The following is a 16559-nucleotide window of genomic DNA, read 5'->3' as shown; positions in this document are numbered from 1 at the left end:
AAATTGAGATATTCTCTATGGGAATCCTCGACCTATGACCAGAATTCAGCCCCAAATGAGGAGGCCTTGGTGCTCCCTTGAGCTTGCTTGCAGACATTTTATTACCCTAACTAGGTAACATTATCAGTGCTAGTTACCAAAGAGGGAGGGAGGGAGGAGAAGGAAGGAAGGAAGGAAGGAAGGAAGGAAGGGAAGGAAGGAAGGAAGGAAGGAAGGAAGGAAATTAGAGGAAATAAGGAAGACAATGAGAAGAAGGAAGAAGGAAGGAAGGAAGGAAGGAAGGAAGGAAGGAAGGAAGGAAGGAAGGAAGGAAGGAAGGAAGGAAATGAGAAGAAATAAGGAAGACAAGGAGAAGAATAGAAGAAGAAGAAGGAAGGAAGGAAGGAAGGAAGGAAGGAAGGAAGGAAGGAAGGAAGTTAGAGGAAATAAGGAAGACAATGAGAAGAAGGGAAGGAAGGAAGGAAGGAAGGAAGGAAGGAAGGAAGGAAGGAAGGAAGGAAATGAGAAGAATAAGGAAGACAATGAGAAGAAGAGAAGGAAGGAAGGAAGGAAATGAGAGGAAATAAGGAAGACAATGAGAAGAAGAGAAGGAAGGAAGGAAGGAGGAAAATGAGAGGAAATAAGGAAGACAATGAGAAGAAGGGAAGGAAGGAAGGAAGGAACCTTAGGTTGAAATGACGGGGTCCTTGATGCTCTCTTAAATTGCTTGTTTTCTTCCAGACGTTTTATTACCCTAACTAGCCAACATCATCAGTGCTAGTAAGGAGAGCTGTTTGCTTTCAGCTAGTACTCCTTACTAGCACTGATGATGTTACCTAGTTAGGTCATGAAACGTCTGCCGGAAAACTAGCTAGCTCAGAGAGCATCAAGCACCCCTCAAGTCAACCCTGAGCCACAAATAGTCTTTATTCAGCCCAAAATTTATGTTGCTAAGGGAGATGTTTGTTAAGTGAGCTTTGCCTCATTTTATGTCCTTTCTTGCCTCCGTTGTTAAGTGAATCACTGCCCTGGATAAGTGAGTGAGCCGGTTGTTAAGTGAATCTGGCTCCCTCCCATTGATTTTGCTTGTCGCAAAAGGGGATCACATGACCTTGGGACCCAGCACCGGTCATAAGTATGAGTCAGTTGCCAAGCATCTGAATTCTGATCACATTGTCCTGGGGATGTTGCAAAGGTCATAACTGTGAAAAACAATCATAAATCACTGGGTGATTTATGGGTGCCCAAGCTTTCTATTTATTTTAAGTTCCCCCTGAAAGCACTTAAACCCGGCCTAACTATTTTTAAAAGCCATCTGTTTCCAAGAATGTGGAGGTTGCAAAATCTCTTATCCCTGGGATTTGCGACTCTCTCCATTCGGATTAATCGATTTTGCCATTTAATCAAAGGCTAATACTGTGATAAACGGCAGGTGGGTGGGAATTCTAAGCATCTCAGCCTCTGGCTATAAAAGGAGAAAAATGTTGCTAGTCCTCAGGGGTGAGAAAGTGCGTAAACAGAGCTGAAATAAATAATGCAAAAAAAACATAAAACAAAACCTAGTTTGTTTTCAGCCTGAAACTCCTAAAAGGAAATAGTTTTAATTAAAGGGAATTGTTTAACCTAAGACCACTAGGGGGCAGCTTCTGCGAACGGAGCCTTAGCACCATCATAGCACCATTAATTCTTATCACATTTAATTTAACACACGCACAAACACACTGCCAGATAGACTTAGTGAGGCCGAATTCAAAACTGAGCTTTGGTTCCAAGCCTTCGCAGGACCTGAAACCTTTCCCAAAGACGTCGCAAACCAGGATTCGTGGTTTGTTGATTTCTACGTTCTGCCGCAGCCGAGGCCAGTCTGATTCATCCTGGCTTAGCAGAATAGCTGGACCGTGTCAAGGAGGCTTCGTCCGGCATGTAGCTGAGCTGTTTGTCACCCAGTTTTTGGATCGGAGTCCACAGTAGCTGGCATTTCAGAAATGAGCCCAACTCAGGATGATGGTCCCACTTTAAATCCCTTTAACTACGGTTAGCCACGTTGCCCGGATGAGCCCTTTCGATCCCCCGAGCAGCTGCTGGCTGGGCACAATCCAGCACCTTTGCTGGCTTGTTCCTTACGGTTACGTGCATTGTTTTTATTGAATTTTTAAAGTTCACGTCGGTTGTCTGAAATGGGAAGAATAAATAAATGAACGGTGACAAGGTTTGGTGTGTGTGTGTGTGTGTGAGTGAGTGAGTGAATATTTGGCAGGGGTCCTGGAACTGCCGCGCAGTTTTTACTATTTCTTGTTCTCGGCCTTTCGCCCTATATGACCCCCCCCTACCCGCTTTTCAACACCCCACCGTGGCATGTGTCTCTTAATTAAGGTATGGAGTTATCCACACGTTGGGCCCTATTTTTAATCTTGGGGAAATGCCAGAAGGGTTGTGTGATGGGAAGAAAGTGTTGGGTTAGTGACTGACCTCCTTCCTCCCCTGTGATCTATTAGCGGGGTTTATCCCTCCCCCCCAGCCCCAAACCCCATCTGCACCCCGTTTAATAAAAGCCCCCAATGCTTTTTTCCCCCAAAAAACACGTTTGTTAAATAACACGGATAAAAGATGAATCCAGAGAAGGTTGCAAACAGAAAGCGGGGTGCAAGGGGGTCTTTGTAAGGTAGAGTGCTTCTGGAGGTGGAGGTTCTGTTCCTTCGTACCCTAGGAGAAGATAAAAGACCCCTCCCCGATGCTCCCAGCAGACTGACAGCTGGGGAGGGGGGGAAGAGAGAGACAAAGAAGGAATTAGAGGAGGAGGGGGATGCAATGTTTTGGTGGCAGCTTTGCCTGCTGCTGCTAGAAAGAAACCAAATCTATGGCTGGGGATGATGGCAGTTGTAGTTCCCATGGAATCAGAAGAGTTTTGTTTTTTTTAAAAAAGGAAAAGACCCTTTAAGTTAGAAAGCCCGCCCCGCCCCGTCCTGTTCTGCATTTGGGGATGATCCAGGGAATTTGAAAGAAGAAAAGGCTTAGAGAGGAAGGCCTTTAAAGACTGGTGGGCAGGCGGAGCTCTCTGCAGCTGCTCAGAGGCACTGAGGCTTGCTTCTGCCTTCAGAGCTGAGGGTCGGGCCGCGTCCCTGGCTGACTCCTGCCATCCTTTCCACACACACCCCTCCCCAAGGCGGGGCCAGCAAGGACTGGCTTGGAGCAGCCGGTGGGGCGCACAGCTGCTGCGTCGGGACCAGAGCAGGTTGAGGGAGCCGTGTTGCGCCTGAGGGAAGATGCTGCGCGATCGGACGCTTCGGCTGCAGTTCGGCCACCGCCTGGAGGCGGTCTGCGTGCTGGGCACCCGGCTGTCGGTGGACGTCTTCGGGTGAGCAAGAGGCAGATCCCTCTTTGCAAAAAAAAAAAAAAACCCAACCCCTTCCTCTCAGTTCAGCCCCAGCCCTTCCCTCCCAGGGCTGCAGACCCCGCTCCCTGTTTTGGTGTTAAATGTGCATCCTTCAGGGGGGAAAAGGGGGGGGTTCCTTCCCCCTATAAACATCACCCCCTTCCTTTCCCTTCCCCTGTTTGCAATCCTTCAAGATTGCAACCCTTCCCCATCTTACATCCACAAGTTTAGCTGCCCCTCGGCGCCTTAAAAGTATTCGGAGCAATTCCCGCTTCTTCGCTGCTGCTTTTCCTGAGACAGTCAAACAGGTTTGCTTTACCTGCACCTCCCAAATTTATTTCTTTAATGGAGATATTGACTTCAGGGGTGAAGCAGGCAGCCGGTGAGGCGGTGGCACCAAGGGAGAACTTGTCCGCAAGTTCCGTCCCTTTCACAGAATCTTTCTTGCCGGGTGACTGGCATCCCGCTCCAAATCTTTAAGCGGCACTTGTTAGCTAGCCTGGCATGGCTAAACGGGCACTTGGCAGTTTCCACGCAGCCCTCCCTGGGATCTGAGGAGACCAGGGTGAGTCAAGCTGGTTAAAGAACAGCACCTGTTTGGGGGGGGAATAAATGTCATTCCGGGAACCGAAAGCTTGTTGGGCGGTGAGATCCTCTTGCAGAACCTTCATCTGGAGAACAGAAGAAGTCAACTTCTGCTCCAGAGAGGACCTTGCTTGGTGCCAAGTTGAAAGAAGAAGACCACCCAGGACCAGGGCTGGGATTCTACCAGTTCGCACCTATTCTCTAGAACCAGTTGTTTACATTCTAAGCAGTTTGGAGAACCGATTGTTAGAAGAAATTACAGGGCTAATCCTGTAAGGAAGGCAGGAAGGAAACATTCTGGTGTTGCTTACAGAAACTGCCTCTCCGTTAACCCTGATTACATTCTTAGCAAGACCAGACTTCCTGTCTCTGGAACTTCTCTGGAGTTTTCTTTCCCTCTTTTGCTCGTCCTTTGCTTGTGTGGAGGGGCCGTTCAAAGTTACAACGGCACTGAAAAAAGTGACTTATGACCCTTTTTCACACTTACGACTGCTGCAGCATCCGCGCAGTCATGAGAAGCCAGGCGAGGAGATGCGTGCCTCGATGTGAGTGATGTTGAGTTGGCCACGCCCAGCCCATAACATGACCACCAAGCCACGTCCACCCAGTCACATGACCACCAAGCCACGCCCACCACCTAAGCCACGCCCACAGAACCGGTTGTTAAGAAAAATTGAATCCCACCCTTGCCTGGGACCCTCTTCTGAAGGCTGCTTATAAAAGAGGAAGAATGAAGAAGGTCACTAGGAGGAACTGAGGTTTCCCAGCCTTGGTTGCTCAGGTCGGAAGAAGAACCGTCTCAGATATCCTGCAATCAACGCCCCGTCGGAAAGGGAGACACAACTTGGACTTGACAATCCTTATCTTTCTCCTTTTTGTCCGGCTTCTTGGGAAGAAACAACGGGCAATCTGCACATGCCCAGACGCCTCTTGGTTGACCTTCCTTTGAAAATGTTCCAAGCCTGAACCTCCAACCACTTTAATCTTGGGGAGGCGCCAGGGGCAAGTCGTTAGTATTTTGGATGCCTCCGTTGGGAGACAGAGAGAATAGGCTGCCGGCCGTGCGGGAAAATGCTTATTTATGGTGGATTGTCCTTTGTTCATTTATCCGAAGAGGCTGCCTGCCAAGACATTCTGGGTGCCACGGTCTTGCTCCTATTGTGTCCCTGTTTTGTTGTTTGTTTTAAACAAAGCTTGCAAAGATGAGTTATGTCCGAGGGCGATTTAGTACTTTCTGTGCAGAATAATAACATCCCCCCGCCGCCCCATCCAGCTTCGCTATCTTCAACCTTCTCGGTCCCTTTCGTTTATTTATCTAGAATTAAGTCTTCTTGCACCGAACTGGTTCGTCAAGCAGCCCCTCTGGGCTTAGCTAGGGGTGCAAACTGGGATTTAAGATCTTCCAAGGTCAAGAATAAATCCGAAAAATGTTGGAAATGTCATCAGACACCTGGCTCATATTACCATATGTGGTGGACTTGTGCGGACGCTAGAAAATATTGGACTGAAATCCACACGTGGTTGGAAAAAATGACAAAAAAGCATATAGACTTGAAACCAGAAATATTTTTATTGGGAATCTTACCTGAAACATATAGTAAAGAATTGAAATACCTGATTGTAAATGTATTAACAGCGGCTAGGATTATATTTGCTAAAAACTGGAAAAATGAGAAAATACCATCGCAGGAGGAAATCATTAAGAAAATATTGGATTGTGCTGAAATGAGTAGATTGACATTTGAAATTAGAGAACAAGAGGATAAACAATTTTATAAAATTTGGGACCTTTTCTATCAATGGTTACATAATAAAATACAACAATGAAACATGTAGATTTTTAGAAAATAATAAATATATAAAGTTGTAGGTATAATAAAAAAGAAGTACATCTTTATATATTTATTATTTTCTAAAAATCTACATATTTCATTGTTGTATTTTATTATCTAACCATTGATAGAAAAGGTCCCAAATTTTATAAAATTGTTTATCCTCTTGTTTTTAGGATAGATTTGGGAGGATAATATGAATCTGTTATAAAATAAACTAAGTAAATTATGGTTATCTCGTAAAATATGAATGAATAAAACTATAGTCAAATGATTGATTAATAATGATACTAGGGTATTCAATTTTTGATTGATAATATGAGCTATTATGCAATGTAACTGTAACTGAAGACTACGAAATGGATGCACAAAAAAATTTGTAAACCAACCGGCACACGGCTTGTATACTTATGGAAGAAAGTTTGATGTTTTTATGTTTTGTTTGTTTCTGTTTGTTTTTAACAACCAATAAAATTTACACGCACACAAAAAAAAGATCTTCCAAGAAACGGACGGGATGAGGTTTGCAAGCAGCTCTGTTTTCCCAACTGCCACCATAAAGGGCATGTCTGGCACTGTATTTAAAAATAGATGTGTGAGAGGTAAGATCCAGTGTGCCAGCTCAGCCATCTTCGGCTTGGCGCCTTGCTAGCATCCTGCCACCAACTGTTAGGGTGGAGGGAAAGGAGAGTAAACGCGTAATAAACATGCATAGAGCAGATATGGGAAATTGGGAAGAGGTGCTGACATCTTGACGGAGACCAGGGATACACGGAAGCAACCTGTGCCAGGCCACGAAGCTTGGAAATGGAATGTGGACTGCTCCAACGCACCTGAGAGGTTCTCAAAACACCTATGGGGCTTGCCGTTGGCCGAAGCTGAATTGGTGAAGCGGGGGAGGGCCGGGATGAAGGGGAAAAGTTTGTAACTTTTTGCGCGGGAACTTGAGTTCTAGCTTGCTTTTACTGCAGCCAGTAAGCCTTAGTAAAAGAACTGATCACTTCAACCAAGTGGAGTCGAGGGTCTTTCTTTGCTAGAGACCTAGCTGTGGCAGGTCTGACACCGTGTCTTTTTAATGCAATTGTGCGGAGATCGGTCTAATGGAGAAATAGAGAAGCACCAAGTACAGGTCGTCCTTGACTAAGAACACTTTGTTTAGTGACCGTTCATGGCACTGAAAAAAGCGACTCACGACCATTTCTCACACTTATGACCATGGCAGCCTCTCCATGGTCATGTCATTTACATTCAGGTGCTATGTCCCCGGATCATGCGATCCTCTTTTGGAACCTTCTGAATAAGCAAAGTCAAGGGTGAAGGCCGACTCATTTAACAACTGTATTACAGATAGTCCTCGACTTACAACCGCAGTTGAGCCCAACTTTTCTGTTGTTAAGTGAGACATTTGTTAAGTGAGTTTTGACTTTACTGGTCAGAAGGTCGCAAAAGGGGATCCCAGGACAATGAAACCTGTCATAAATATGAACCAGTTGCCAATCATCTGAATTCTGATCACAGGGATGTTGCAAAGGTTGTAACTGCGAAAAATGGTCCTAAGGCACTTTTTTCAGTGCTGTTATAACTTTGAACGGTCGCTAAACAAACTGTTGTAAGTTGAGGACTACCTGTCCTAATTTAAAACAGTTGCAGTGATTCACTTAATCACTGTGGCAAGAGAGTTTGTAAAATGGGGCAAAGCCCACTTTACAAATTTCTCGCTGAGCAACATAAATTTTGGGCTCCGTTGTGGACATAAGACGAGGACTGCCTGAAGTCTTTGATATCTCGGAACTGCAGCCCATCGGGCATAGAGACTGCATTTCTACTTGGCCTCATCCCAGGTAGTGATCTTGGCACGACAACAGCTGGATAGCGTCGCCTTGTTTAGGTATCACAATATTTTGTTTTGTGGGCCTGCTGAATGTTGTGGTTCGCCGGCAGCAGGTGTGGACGGCTGAGGCCTTGGAGAGCGAGGACTCAGACGAGGGGCCTGGATGTGATGCAGGGGTGGGGCCAGGACCATCAGGGAGTGGAGATTGTGGAGGCTGGCAGCAGTGAGGAAGAGGCCCCCGAGGAGCCTGTGCTCAGTGCACATGGGCGCAGGGCTGCTCGAAGGAAAGACCAGTTGCAGCAGCACGGGTGACTCAGGAGTAAGGCTGCAAGGTAATGGCCCCTCCCTCAAGAGGTAAAAGCCAGCTGAGAAACCGGAGTTCTTTGCAGGAAGCAAAGAAGTTTTTGCATTCAAGCCTTGTGCACATTCGGACTATCTTAGTTTGTGTTTGGAGACTTTTTGTGTTTGAAATATTTCTTGGCAACTTTATCTAGTGTTCTTGGCAGCCTTGCACCACCTTGGCAAGGCTCCTTCTTATCAGAGACAATTAGTTTGAAACAGCCTTTTAACCGCGAAGGAACGGAATTCGTAAAGAATCATTAAAAGGTTTTGCTGTTACCTCTGCTTCATGTTGGTTTCCTTGGAACAAGGTTTGGGTCAGAACATTGACAGAGTCTTTTTCCTCTTCTTCGTCTTCTCGCCTTCCAGGGCCGCTCCACCCGAAGCGGTGAATTTCAGTGTGAAACATTCACAAGACGTCAGTGTTGAAGTCATAAGCCACGATCAGTCGGACTTGGCCCCCGCCAACGGAGCTAAACAATGGCTGCTGGATCCCACCACATTCCTGCAGATCCAGATGACCCAGCCTAGCGTGGAGACCAACGATAGCAAAGTAAGATCCTTTCCCAACCATGGTATGTCTGGATTATTAGTTTAAACGGGGTCATAACATAACAGTTTGTTCAGTGACTGTTCAAAGTTACCATGGCACCGAAAATAGTAACTTGGGACCGTTTTTCACACTTACGACCATGGCAGTATCCCCATGGCCCTATGATATACATTCAGACGCTTGGCAATCGACTCATATTTATGACGGTCACACTGTCCTGGGGTTGGGCAATCCCGTTTTTCGAACTTCTGACCAGCCAAGTCAATGGGGAAGCCGGATTCATTTAACGAACATATTACTAGCTTACTTATCCACTGCAGGTGTTCACTTAACAGCTCTGGACAGGAAGGTCGTTAAAAAGAGGCAAACTCACTTTACAAACTCGCTTAGCAACAGGAATTTGGAGCTCAATTGCGGTTGTAAGTCAAGGACTAGCTGTATCACATGGACTCCAGGAAGCTGTTCCTGGATCTTGGTGGAATCTCTTCCCCAGGAGTTTGCAAGGACAGGACCACTAAACCGCATGCGGTTTTAAGAAGACTTTTAAAAAGTTTATGCTTTTATTATTCATTCGATTGTTTTATCATAGTTGTGTGATTGTGCTGGTCCGTGCACAGAAATTACCCATCCTGATGTAAGAGGGCACATGATTCTGGAGCAGAGTTTTTTTTTAATGTCCAAAAGGTGCTTTTTCAAGCGGAAACTGGACTTTCTGGTTTGTGCTGGTTAGACAGTACATAGTGTGCTGGTTAGACAGCATAGTTAGTTGGGAATGGGAGCTGTCCCCTTAAGGGAATGCCTTATGGGAGATGTAGTTCATGTCATGTGGTCATATCTATAATCCTGATTGGCCACTGAATTGACCTCTGGTTGGGTTGGGGGGAGTTTTGGTCATTCTTACCTGGACCCCAACATCGTGCTGGAGTTTTCCCTTGCTATATCATTATGGGATGGAGATAACCCTATTTTCACACTATGAAGACGACAACGCAAAAGATGGCACATTAGATGAGTCTCAGCATAACTGTGAGTATTGAGGATGCCTGATATAATCCAATAAAGTAACTTTGTATGGAAGCCTTTGTAGTGTTGAGAGGCTTATATCCTAGGAATTTTGAGAATGTAAGATTACTTGGGACAAGAAATGGTTTTTCTCTGAACATGTTTCGTTTCTCATCCAAGAAGCTTCTTCAGCTCTGGACTAGGAGAAGAACCGAAGAAGCTTCTTGGATGAAAAGCGAAACGTCTTCAAAGCAAAACCAGAAAGTCTACTTGCCTGTTGAAAAAAAAAATCACCTTTGGCACAACCAAGACCTGGATGACTGAGAATCTCCACAGACATTTCTCTGTTAATGTTTTAACCTCGTTCTTCCTTCTTCCTCTCTAGGTAACCGTAGGATATTATGGAGAGAATGACAAAAATCCTATAAATCAGGCTGGCATTTTTCTAACTGGCATTGGTGAGAGTCTTCCTGTTGCCTTTCTTTGGTTCTGTCTGGAAATCGTCTTATCCCCTCGCAGAGTATTATTAGAGCTTTAATTTTAAAAGCCACCTGAAGTGGAGCAGAGGGCCTTCCTTTCCTTACAGATCAACAAGCTGCTCTCTGCTCTTAAATTATCTCCAATTAGTAAAATATTCTGGGCCCCTTGGATTTAAAAAAAGCGTCTTCGTGTTGAGTTCGGCGGGCGGTTTGCTCTAGTTTGTTCTTTCAATCTTTGAAGCCGCCAAATCTTTCCCTTTCTAGGAATCTCCTTGGATGTCGACGCCGACCACGATGGTGTGGTGGAGAAGAACAACCCAAAGAAGGTAGAAGAGTCCAGATTCCAAATCTTTCTGGGTCAGAAATGTCTCTGGAATAGTCCTTTAGGAGAGATTCTTGGCTTACCTGGCCCTTCAAAGGGTGACACACCTGTAGGTTTGCATTTCACAAGCTCAGGTGTGAAACGGTTAATATTTCTATCCAATGGAGCTGAGCGAGGACTTCTCCCCCCCAAAAAATTGTTGCATGCTTACTCAAGTTTAAATTGAAAATTACATCCCTGATGCTTTGTGAGTGTTTAGATTCCTTTTTGTGGGGTCAGAGGTGTCCTCTACCACTGATTTTAATTAAGAGGCAAAATTTTAGCCAACACTCTGTTTTTTTTTCGGCAAACGGTATAATTTGCCTGCTCTTTCTCCGTCCCTGGGGGTTCACAGCACCTTCCTCTCATTTTGGTTCCTGGAGGTGTGTGCAGTTTTGTGAGATGGGTGGGCCTGAGGTTAGGGTCCCTGGTCCAGAGGAACCACCCCCCACCCAGCTTCCCAAAAAACTTTATCCGCAAGCAGGAAGCCTTAGGGGGACAGGTTCAGCTGGGGTCATCCTTCCCAGCCTGCAATGCATTCAGACCAGGCCTCACCCACTTCTTGGCAAAGGTGCCTGTTTGGTCCCTTGTGTGTCACTTGGCATCGTTCCCCAAGGCGACTCCAGGTCCCCCTGCTGAGACAGTTATTTCCCTCGGTTGGGTTACTGTTCTCTCTCTCTCTCTCAAATCTCTTTTTTTTTTTCCTTTTTGGGCTAAGATACCTGCAGAAGCTGAAGCAGAAAGGGGCAACGCTCCCCTTACCTGGTCTCCAGGTATATCCAGACCAGGAGGATAGAGAGCCAGGGAGATGAGTCACCTGTATAGAAATTAGATTAATAAATAAATACGGAATTCAGGAAGTCTTCTGAACATTTTTACACCTTATCTAATATTTGGAAGTGGCTCAGGCAAGCGCCTCCCGATAAGGAAGAGGAAGATGAGGAAATGATGTATTTATTCATTGTTAATGTTTATTAAATTTCTACACTACCCCCGTCTCACCTAAGTGACTCCGGGAGGTTCAGAATAGCATCATAAAAACCGCATAATTGCAAAACATAAAAGCCTAGCTTAAAAAGGGGGAGTTTAAATTGAACAAGAATTTACACGTACAAATAAATTGGGAAATGCACAATATTAAGACTTGCAAGATGGGTAGAATCTAGAACAGCTCCACGAAAGTAGTTTTAACTTTCCTGTGGAATTGATGGCCTGGGCTGGTTTAGTCGTGGGGCTGATAAGGTGGGCAAGGACTGGATATAGATAGAATAACTGATTGTATGCAAGACGGTTTCCTTAAATTTTGGGCCTTTTCCCGTGGTTCTGGAGCACACCAAGTGTTGGAAACATGACTTCCTAATGACAATGTGAATTCTTTTAATGTTGACCATGAATGGAATCCAGAGGAATCTTTCTAAATCTTTCTTGGCTCATCTCTCATGTCGTAGATAAATATCTTTTGCCCGAATCTACCTGCTTAAAGGTGAAATTCTGCCCTTCTAGGCTACGTGGACCTGGGGCCCTGACGGCCAGGGTGCTATCCTGCTGGTTAACTGTGACAAAGAAAATCCATTCAGCAGCACGGAGGACTGTCAGGATGAGAAAATATTTTCCAAGGAAGGTACAATACGATGGATCTCTCTGGGGCCGTTCTGGAAACTGAAAAGCTGATAGAAATACATTTTGCAGATCAGCCTCTACTGCACAACACGTGAAATATGGTTCTAAATGCAGCCAGATGTTTTCCGGTCACAAGCTTAACAAGGAGAAGAAAAATGGGTTTGAGTGTAAAGCCCTTGTAATTTAGTAAGACGAAAAAGGTCAACTTTAAAGCAGGAGCCCTAATGCCGACACGGTCGTATTACATTTCAAAATAAAGTCACGCACATCCCTTAATTAAAAAGAAAAAAAGAAACAGGCTTTAGCAAGTGAGTAAAACGGCCTTGCGATGTGTGTTGTAAAGAAATCGACAGGAAAAATAGTTTGTGTCTTAAGCAGAAAACTTGAATTCTTGTAAGGAAGCTGCAATAAAAACAAAGATTTGACAAACTTATAGAAGAGGCCAGCCCTGAATTAGAGGAAGGGGTGGTGATATCTTAGAAAAGCTAAATGGAACCAGGAGTTGGGGCATGGGGGGAAATGCCATCCTGAGTCCCTGTTCTGACCCAAACCTGGGTCCAAGAGAGCAAACACAAGACAAAGGCAGCAGCCCCCCTCTTTAAGGTTTCATCCACGAATTCTGTTCCTTCATAGATAAAAGGCTGCTTCCAACTAATTAGCTCCGACAAGAAAGAGCCTTGGCAAGTTGTTTGTCAAGGCTGCCAAAAACCCACAGATAAGAACTAATTTACAAGATTCACGAACTAAGATGTCCACCAGTTGAGCTTCAGAGCTTCTTTGCTGTCTGCAAAGAACGCTTTTCCAAACCTGGCTTTTTATCCTCTTGAGGGAGGGGGCCATTACCTTGCAGCCTTACTCCCGAGTTGCCAGTGCTGCTGTAATTGTTCTTTCCTCTGAGTAATCCTTCGTGCATATGTACTTGACACAGGCTCCTCGGGAACCTCCTCATCGCTGCTGCCAGCCCCCACCATCTCTGAAGGCAGCAGTCCACTCCCTAATGGTCTTGGCCCCTCATCTGAGTCCTCGCTCTCCTCCGCCATCCCCACCTGCTGCCGGTTAACCACAACAGTCCCTGGCGTATCCTGCCTGAAGCCTTTGAAAATTGGGCTGCGTGACTCCCATCAGGCCACGTATTGAGTCTCCCCCCAAGGGTTTTTTCATGTGTTTTGAACCAAAAAGAATACAGGTAGTCACGTTGGAGCCCAACATTACCCTTCCTAAGCGAGACATTTTACGCCCTTTCTCGCCTCCGCTGTTAGTGGTTAAGTGGCTTCCCCGTGGATGTGGCTTGTCAGAAGGGATCACGTGACCCTAGGACACTGCGACCGTCATAAATACGTTGCCGAGCGGCTGAATTTTGATCCTGCGAATGCTGCAATGATCGTCAATATGAAAAACAGTCCTAAGTCACATTTTTTTCAGTGCTGTCGTTGTAACTTTAAATTGTTGTTAAGTCGAGGCCTACCTGTATGGGAAACAGCAAAGCTCAAAGGGGCAGCCGGATTCAGACAGAATTGGAGGTTGGCAGAAGCTAAGCCACAAACTGGAGGCTTTCAAGAATAGACTGGACAATCCTTTGAGTGGTGCAGGAAGGGGGCTTCTTACACCAAGATGGTTTCCTGCCTTGAGGAGGGGGTTGGATGAGAACAGGGGAGGGGTGTTGGATGAGAACAACCTGCCTTGAGGAGGGGGTTGGATGAGAACAACCTTTTGGACCTCAGGGACCACCAAACTCATAATTTTAAATCCCAGGGACCACTAACTGGTTCTGTGGGCATGGACTAATTTGTGGGTGTGTCTTGGTGGTCATGTGACTGGCTGAGCATGGCTTGTATGTAAATATTATAAATATTTATATAAATATTGAATTTTTTATTAAAAAAAAGAACAGCTTTTACCCAAAATCAGGCAAAGCAGGCAAATTGAGTTGCTTGCAGAATCATTCAGTGATCTATCTATCTGCCATCGGCTAGCTCAGTCTGTCACATAAAATTTGCTGGCAAGCAAACTCACAAAATTAACTCACAACACACCATGTATGTAAATATTGAATTTTTTATAAAGAGCAAAGCAGGGAGGCAGATTGAGTTGCTCACAGAATCGTTCAGTGATCTATCTTATCTGCCATCGGCTAGGTCAGTCTCTCAAATTTGCTTGCCATGAGTCTGCACTGAATAATAAGGGAGGTTCGGCTGTGCTTAAAAGCAGAGCCGAAGACCTAAAGACTAGCTAGAAAGCAAGAAATCCAACCGTTTCCTGCTTCCTAGCTAATCTAAATCTCCCGGCATAGCGGAACAGAAGCTGGTCAAAAAAAGGAAAAATAGCAATTTAGCAGGCAAGGTTGCCAGGTAAGGCGTGAGTGTGCCGGAAGGGTTCCCGCAGGCCACGTGGGCTGCGCAGCCTTGTGTTCCTGCACAGCCTGGATTAATTGCTTTGGCAGGGTGGTCTGGGAGTGAGATTTCTCTGCGGCCCACCAAAATTTTCTCACGGCCCACTAGAAGATCTCTGAGGTCTGCCCAGCGTTTTGATTCCTCCACGCGACCGTCGGCGCTTTCTCTCCAGGAAGATGCTCTTTCTAAGACACCACCATCCCTTTAACTTCCTTCTTCCTTCTTTCTTGGGCTTTGAATACCCCCAGATCTGGAGGACATGTCCCGGATGATCTTAAGAACGCAAGGCCCAGGCCGGCTTCCCGCTGGCTACGAGATGGTTCTCCACATTCCAATTTCGGACTCCGACAAGGTCGGCGTTTTTTACCTGCAGAGTAAGTGCCTTTCCTGCTCTCCCTTTGCATGGCGAACTACATTTCTGGCTTTTTCATCCTGGTGTAAAAAGAAGCCCTCGACCAGGACCATCCAAGACCTGGGTCTCACCCCCCAAGACTCTCTTGCAGAGGTGGTCTTCAGCAGGCTTTGACCGGTTCTGGAGAACCGGTAGCAGAAATTTTGAGTAGTTCAGAGAACCGGCCAAGACCACCTCTGACTGGCCCCGCCAACCCCATCTCTTCTCTGCCTCCTATTGAGTCCTTTGGGTCTCCTTGGTTGCCCTGGACAGGAAAATGGAGCTGGAAAGCAGGTTAGTCGGGTGGGGAGGGAATGGGGATATTGCAGTATATCCTTCCCCTGCCATGCCCACCAAGCCATGCCCACAGAACCGGTAGTAACCCTTTTTTGAATCCCACCACTTCTCCGCAAAGACCGGTCTCCGTTTCCTAAGTGTAAGGCTAGAGGAAACTTATGACCATTTCTGGTTGCTGAGCAGTTCTTAAATGAATCCAGCTTTCCCCATTTGAGTTGTGGGAAGATGGCTAGGAAGGTTACCAAGGGCTCTGGGACTTTGCAATTGTTGTAAATACAACAGCAGTGTCCCAATTTTAATCACGTGACTGTGATGATCCCGCAACGGTTATCAAAGCGAGGACTGGTCGAAAGTCCCTTTTTTTCGGTCCTGTTGTAACTTTAAACGACCGCTAAATAAATGGTTATGTCAGGGACGACCCGCAGCCCACAAACGAGAGTGTGTCCGTTTCTACTTCTTGCCATAAGCAGTACATCCCACGTGAAGGTGGCGCTTTTTCCATCCTTTTAAGACGTTTTAAGAAAAAAAGTCGATCCAAGCTTCACTTTTCCTTAAACAGAACCCCAGACTGACACTGCCCACAGCTCTGGTATAGTTCGGAGCCAGCATTTTGGCTTCAGGGGCCCTCATGGCTTGTTCAGGGTTACGATGAATGCAAGCGTAGATCTTTGCTTCTGTCCTACAGATCCATTCTTCGGCCAGCGCTACATACACATTTTGGGGAGGAGGAAGTTGAGCCACGTGGTGAAGTACACGGGGGGATCGGCCGAACTGGAGTTCTTCGTGGAAGGACTGCGCTTCCCGGACGAGAGTTTTGACGGACTCGTCTCCGTCCACGTCAGTCTGCTGGAGCCGATGGCCGAGGTTGGTCTCTGGGCAGAAGGTGATTGGGTGCCAAGGGTGGTCACGGTGTCTCCATCCCACCTCACTCTGGAAATTAACCAGCGGAACAGCTTTGCCTCCAGAAATTGTGGAGGTTTTGAAGAAGAGTCTGGACAGTCACTTGTCTGAAATAGTATTAGGTCTCTTGCTTGAGCAGAGGGCTGGACTAGCAGACCTTCAAGGTCCCTTCCAGCTCATTCATTCTATTGAGTATTGAGTCAATCCTGCTTTCCTAGCAGAGCTGGGGCTGAAATGACCAGGTGAAAAATCACGGCTTTCAATTTAACCACTGTTTCACGCGCCCTTTTTGGCCACCTCCTTCCAACCCAAGAGTTACAACCTAGAAAACCTTGAATTACACCGTCTTCGGTCTGATCTAAGTATGGTATATAAAATCATACATTGCAATGACTTACCTGTCAAGGAATACGTCAGCTTCAACCATAACTATACAAGAGCAAACAATAAATACAAACTCAAGGTTAACCGCATCAAACTCGATTTCAGGAAATACGACTTCAGCCACAGAGCGGTCAATGTCTTGAATCCTCTACCTGACTCTGTGGTTTCTTCCCCAAACCCCCAAAACTTTAACCTTAGACTGTCTACTATTGACCTCACCCCTTTCCTAAGAGGTCTGTAAGG

The 16559-nt window shown here is 45.9% G+C and overlaps 1 protein-coding gene across 1 annotated transcript in view; it reads left to right on the top strand.

The window, feature by feature from the left end:
- Positions 1-3160: 3160 nt before the first annotated feature.
- Positions 3161-16559, top strand: part of LOC113451267 (protein-arginine deiminase type-2) — a 28705-nt gene continuing 15306 nt past the window's right edge. The window contains exons 1-7 of the mRNA XM_087914800.1: positions 3161-3334; positions 8309-8492; positions 9880-9952; positions 10238-10299; positions 11838-11955; positions 14593-14718; positions 15718-15896. Coding sequence (XP_087770926.1) covers positions 3243-3334; positions 8309-8492; positions 9880-9952; positions 10238-10299; positions 11838-11955; positions 14593-14718; positions 15718-15896 — 834 coding nt within the window. The 5' untranslated portion in view covers positions 3161-3242. The remainder of the gene's footprint in view (positions 3335-8308; positions 8493-9879; positions 9953-10237; positions 10300-11837; positions 11956-14592; positions 14719-15717; positions 15897-16559) is intronic.

This window comes from Pseudonaja textilis, chromosome 18, assembly GCF_049901715.1.
Source record: "Pseudonaja textilis isolate UNSWEBS1 chromosome 18, rPseTex1.2, whole genome shotgun sequence".
Classification (NCBI taxonomy): domain Eukaryota; kingdom Metazoa; phylum Chordata; class Lepidosauria; order Squamata; family Elapidae; genus Pseudonaja; species Pseudonaja textilis.
The sequence above is the reverse complement of the archived record's forward strand: the minus strand, read 5'-3'. Positions and strand labels throughout refer to the sequence as shown.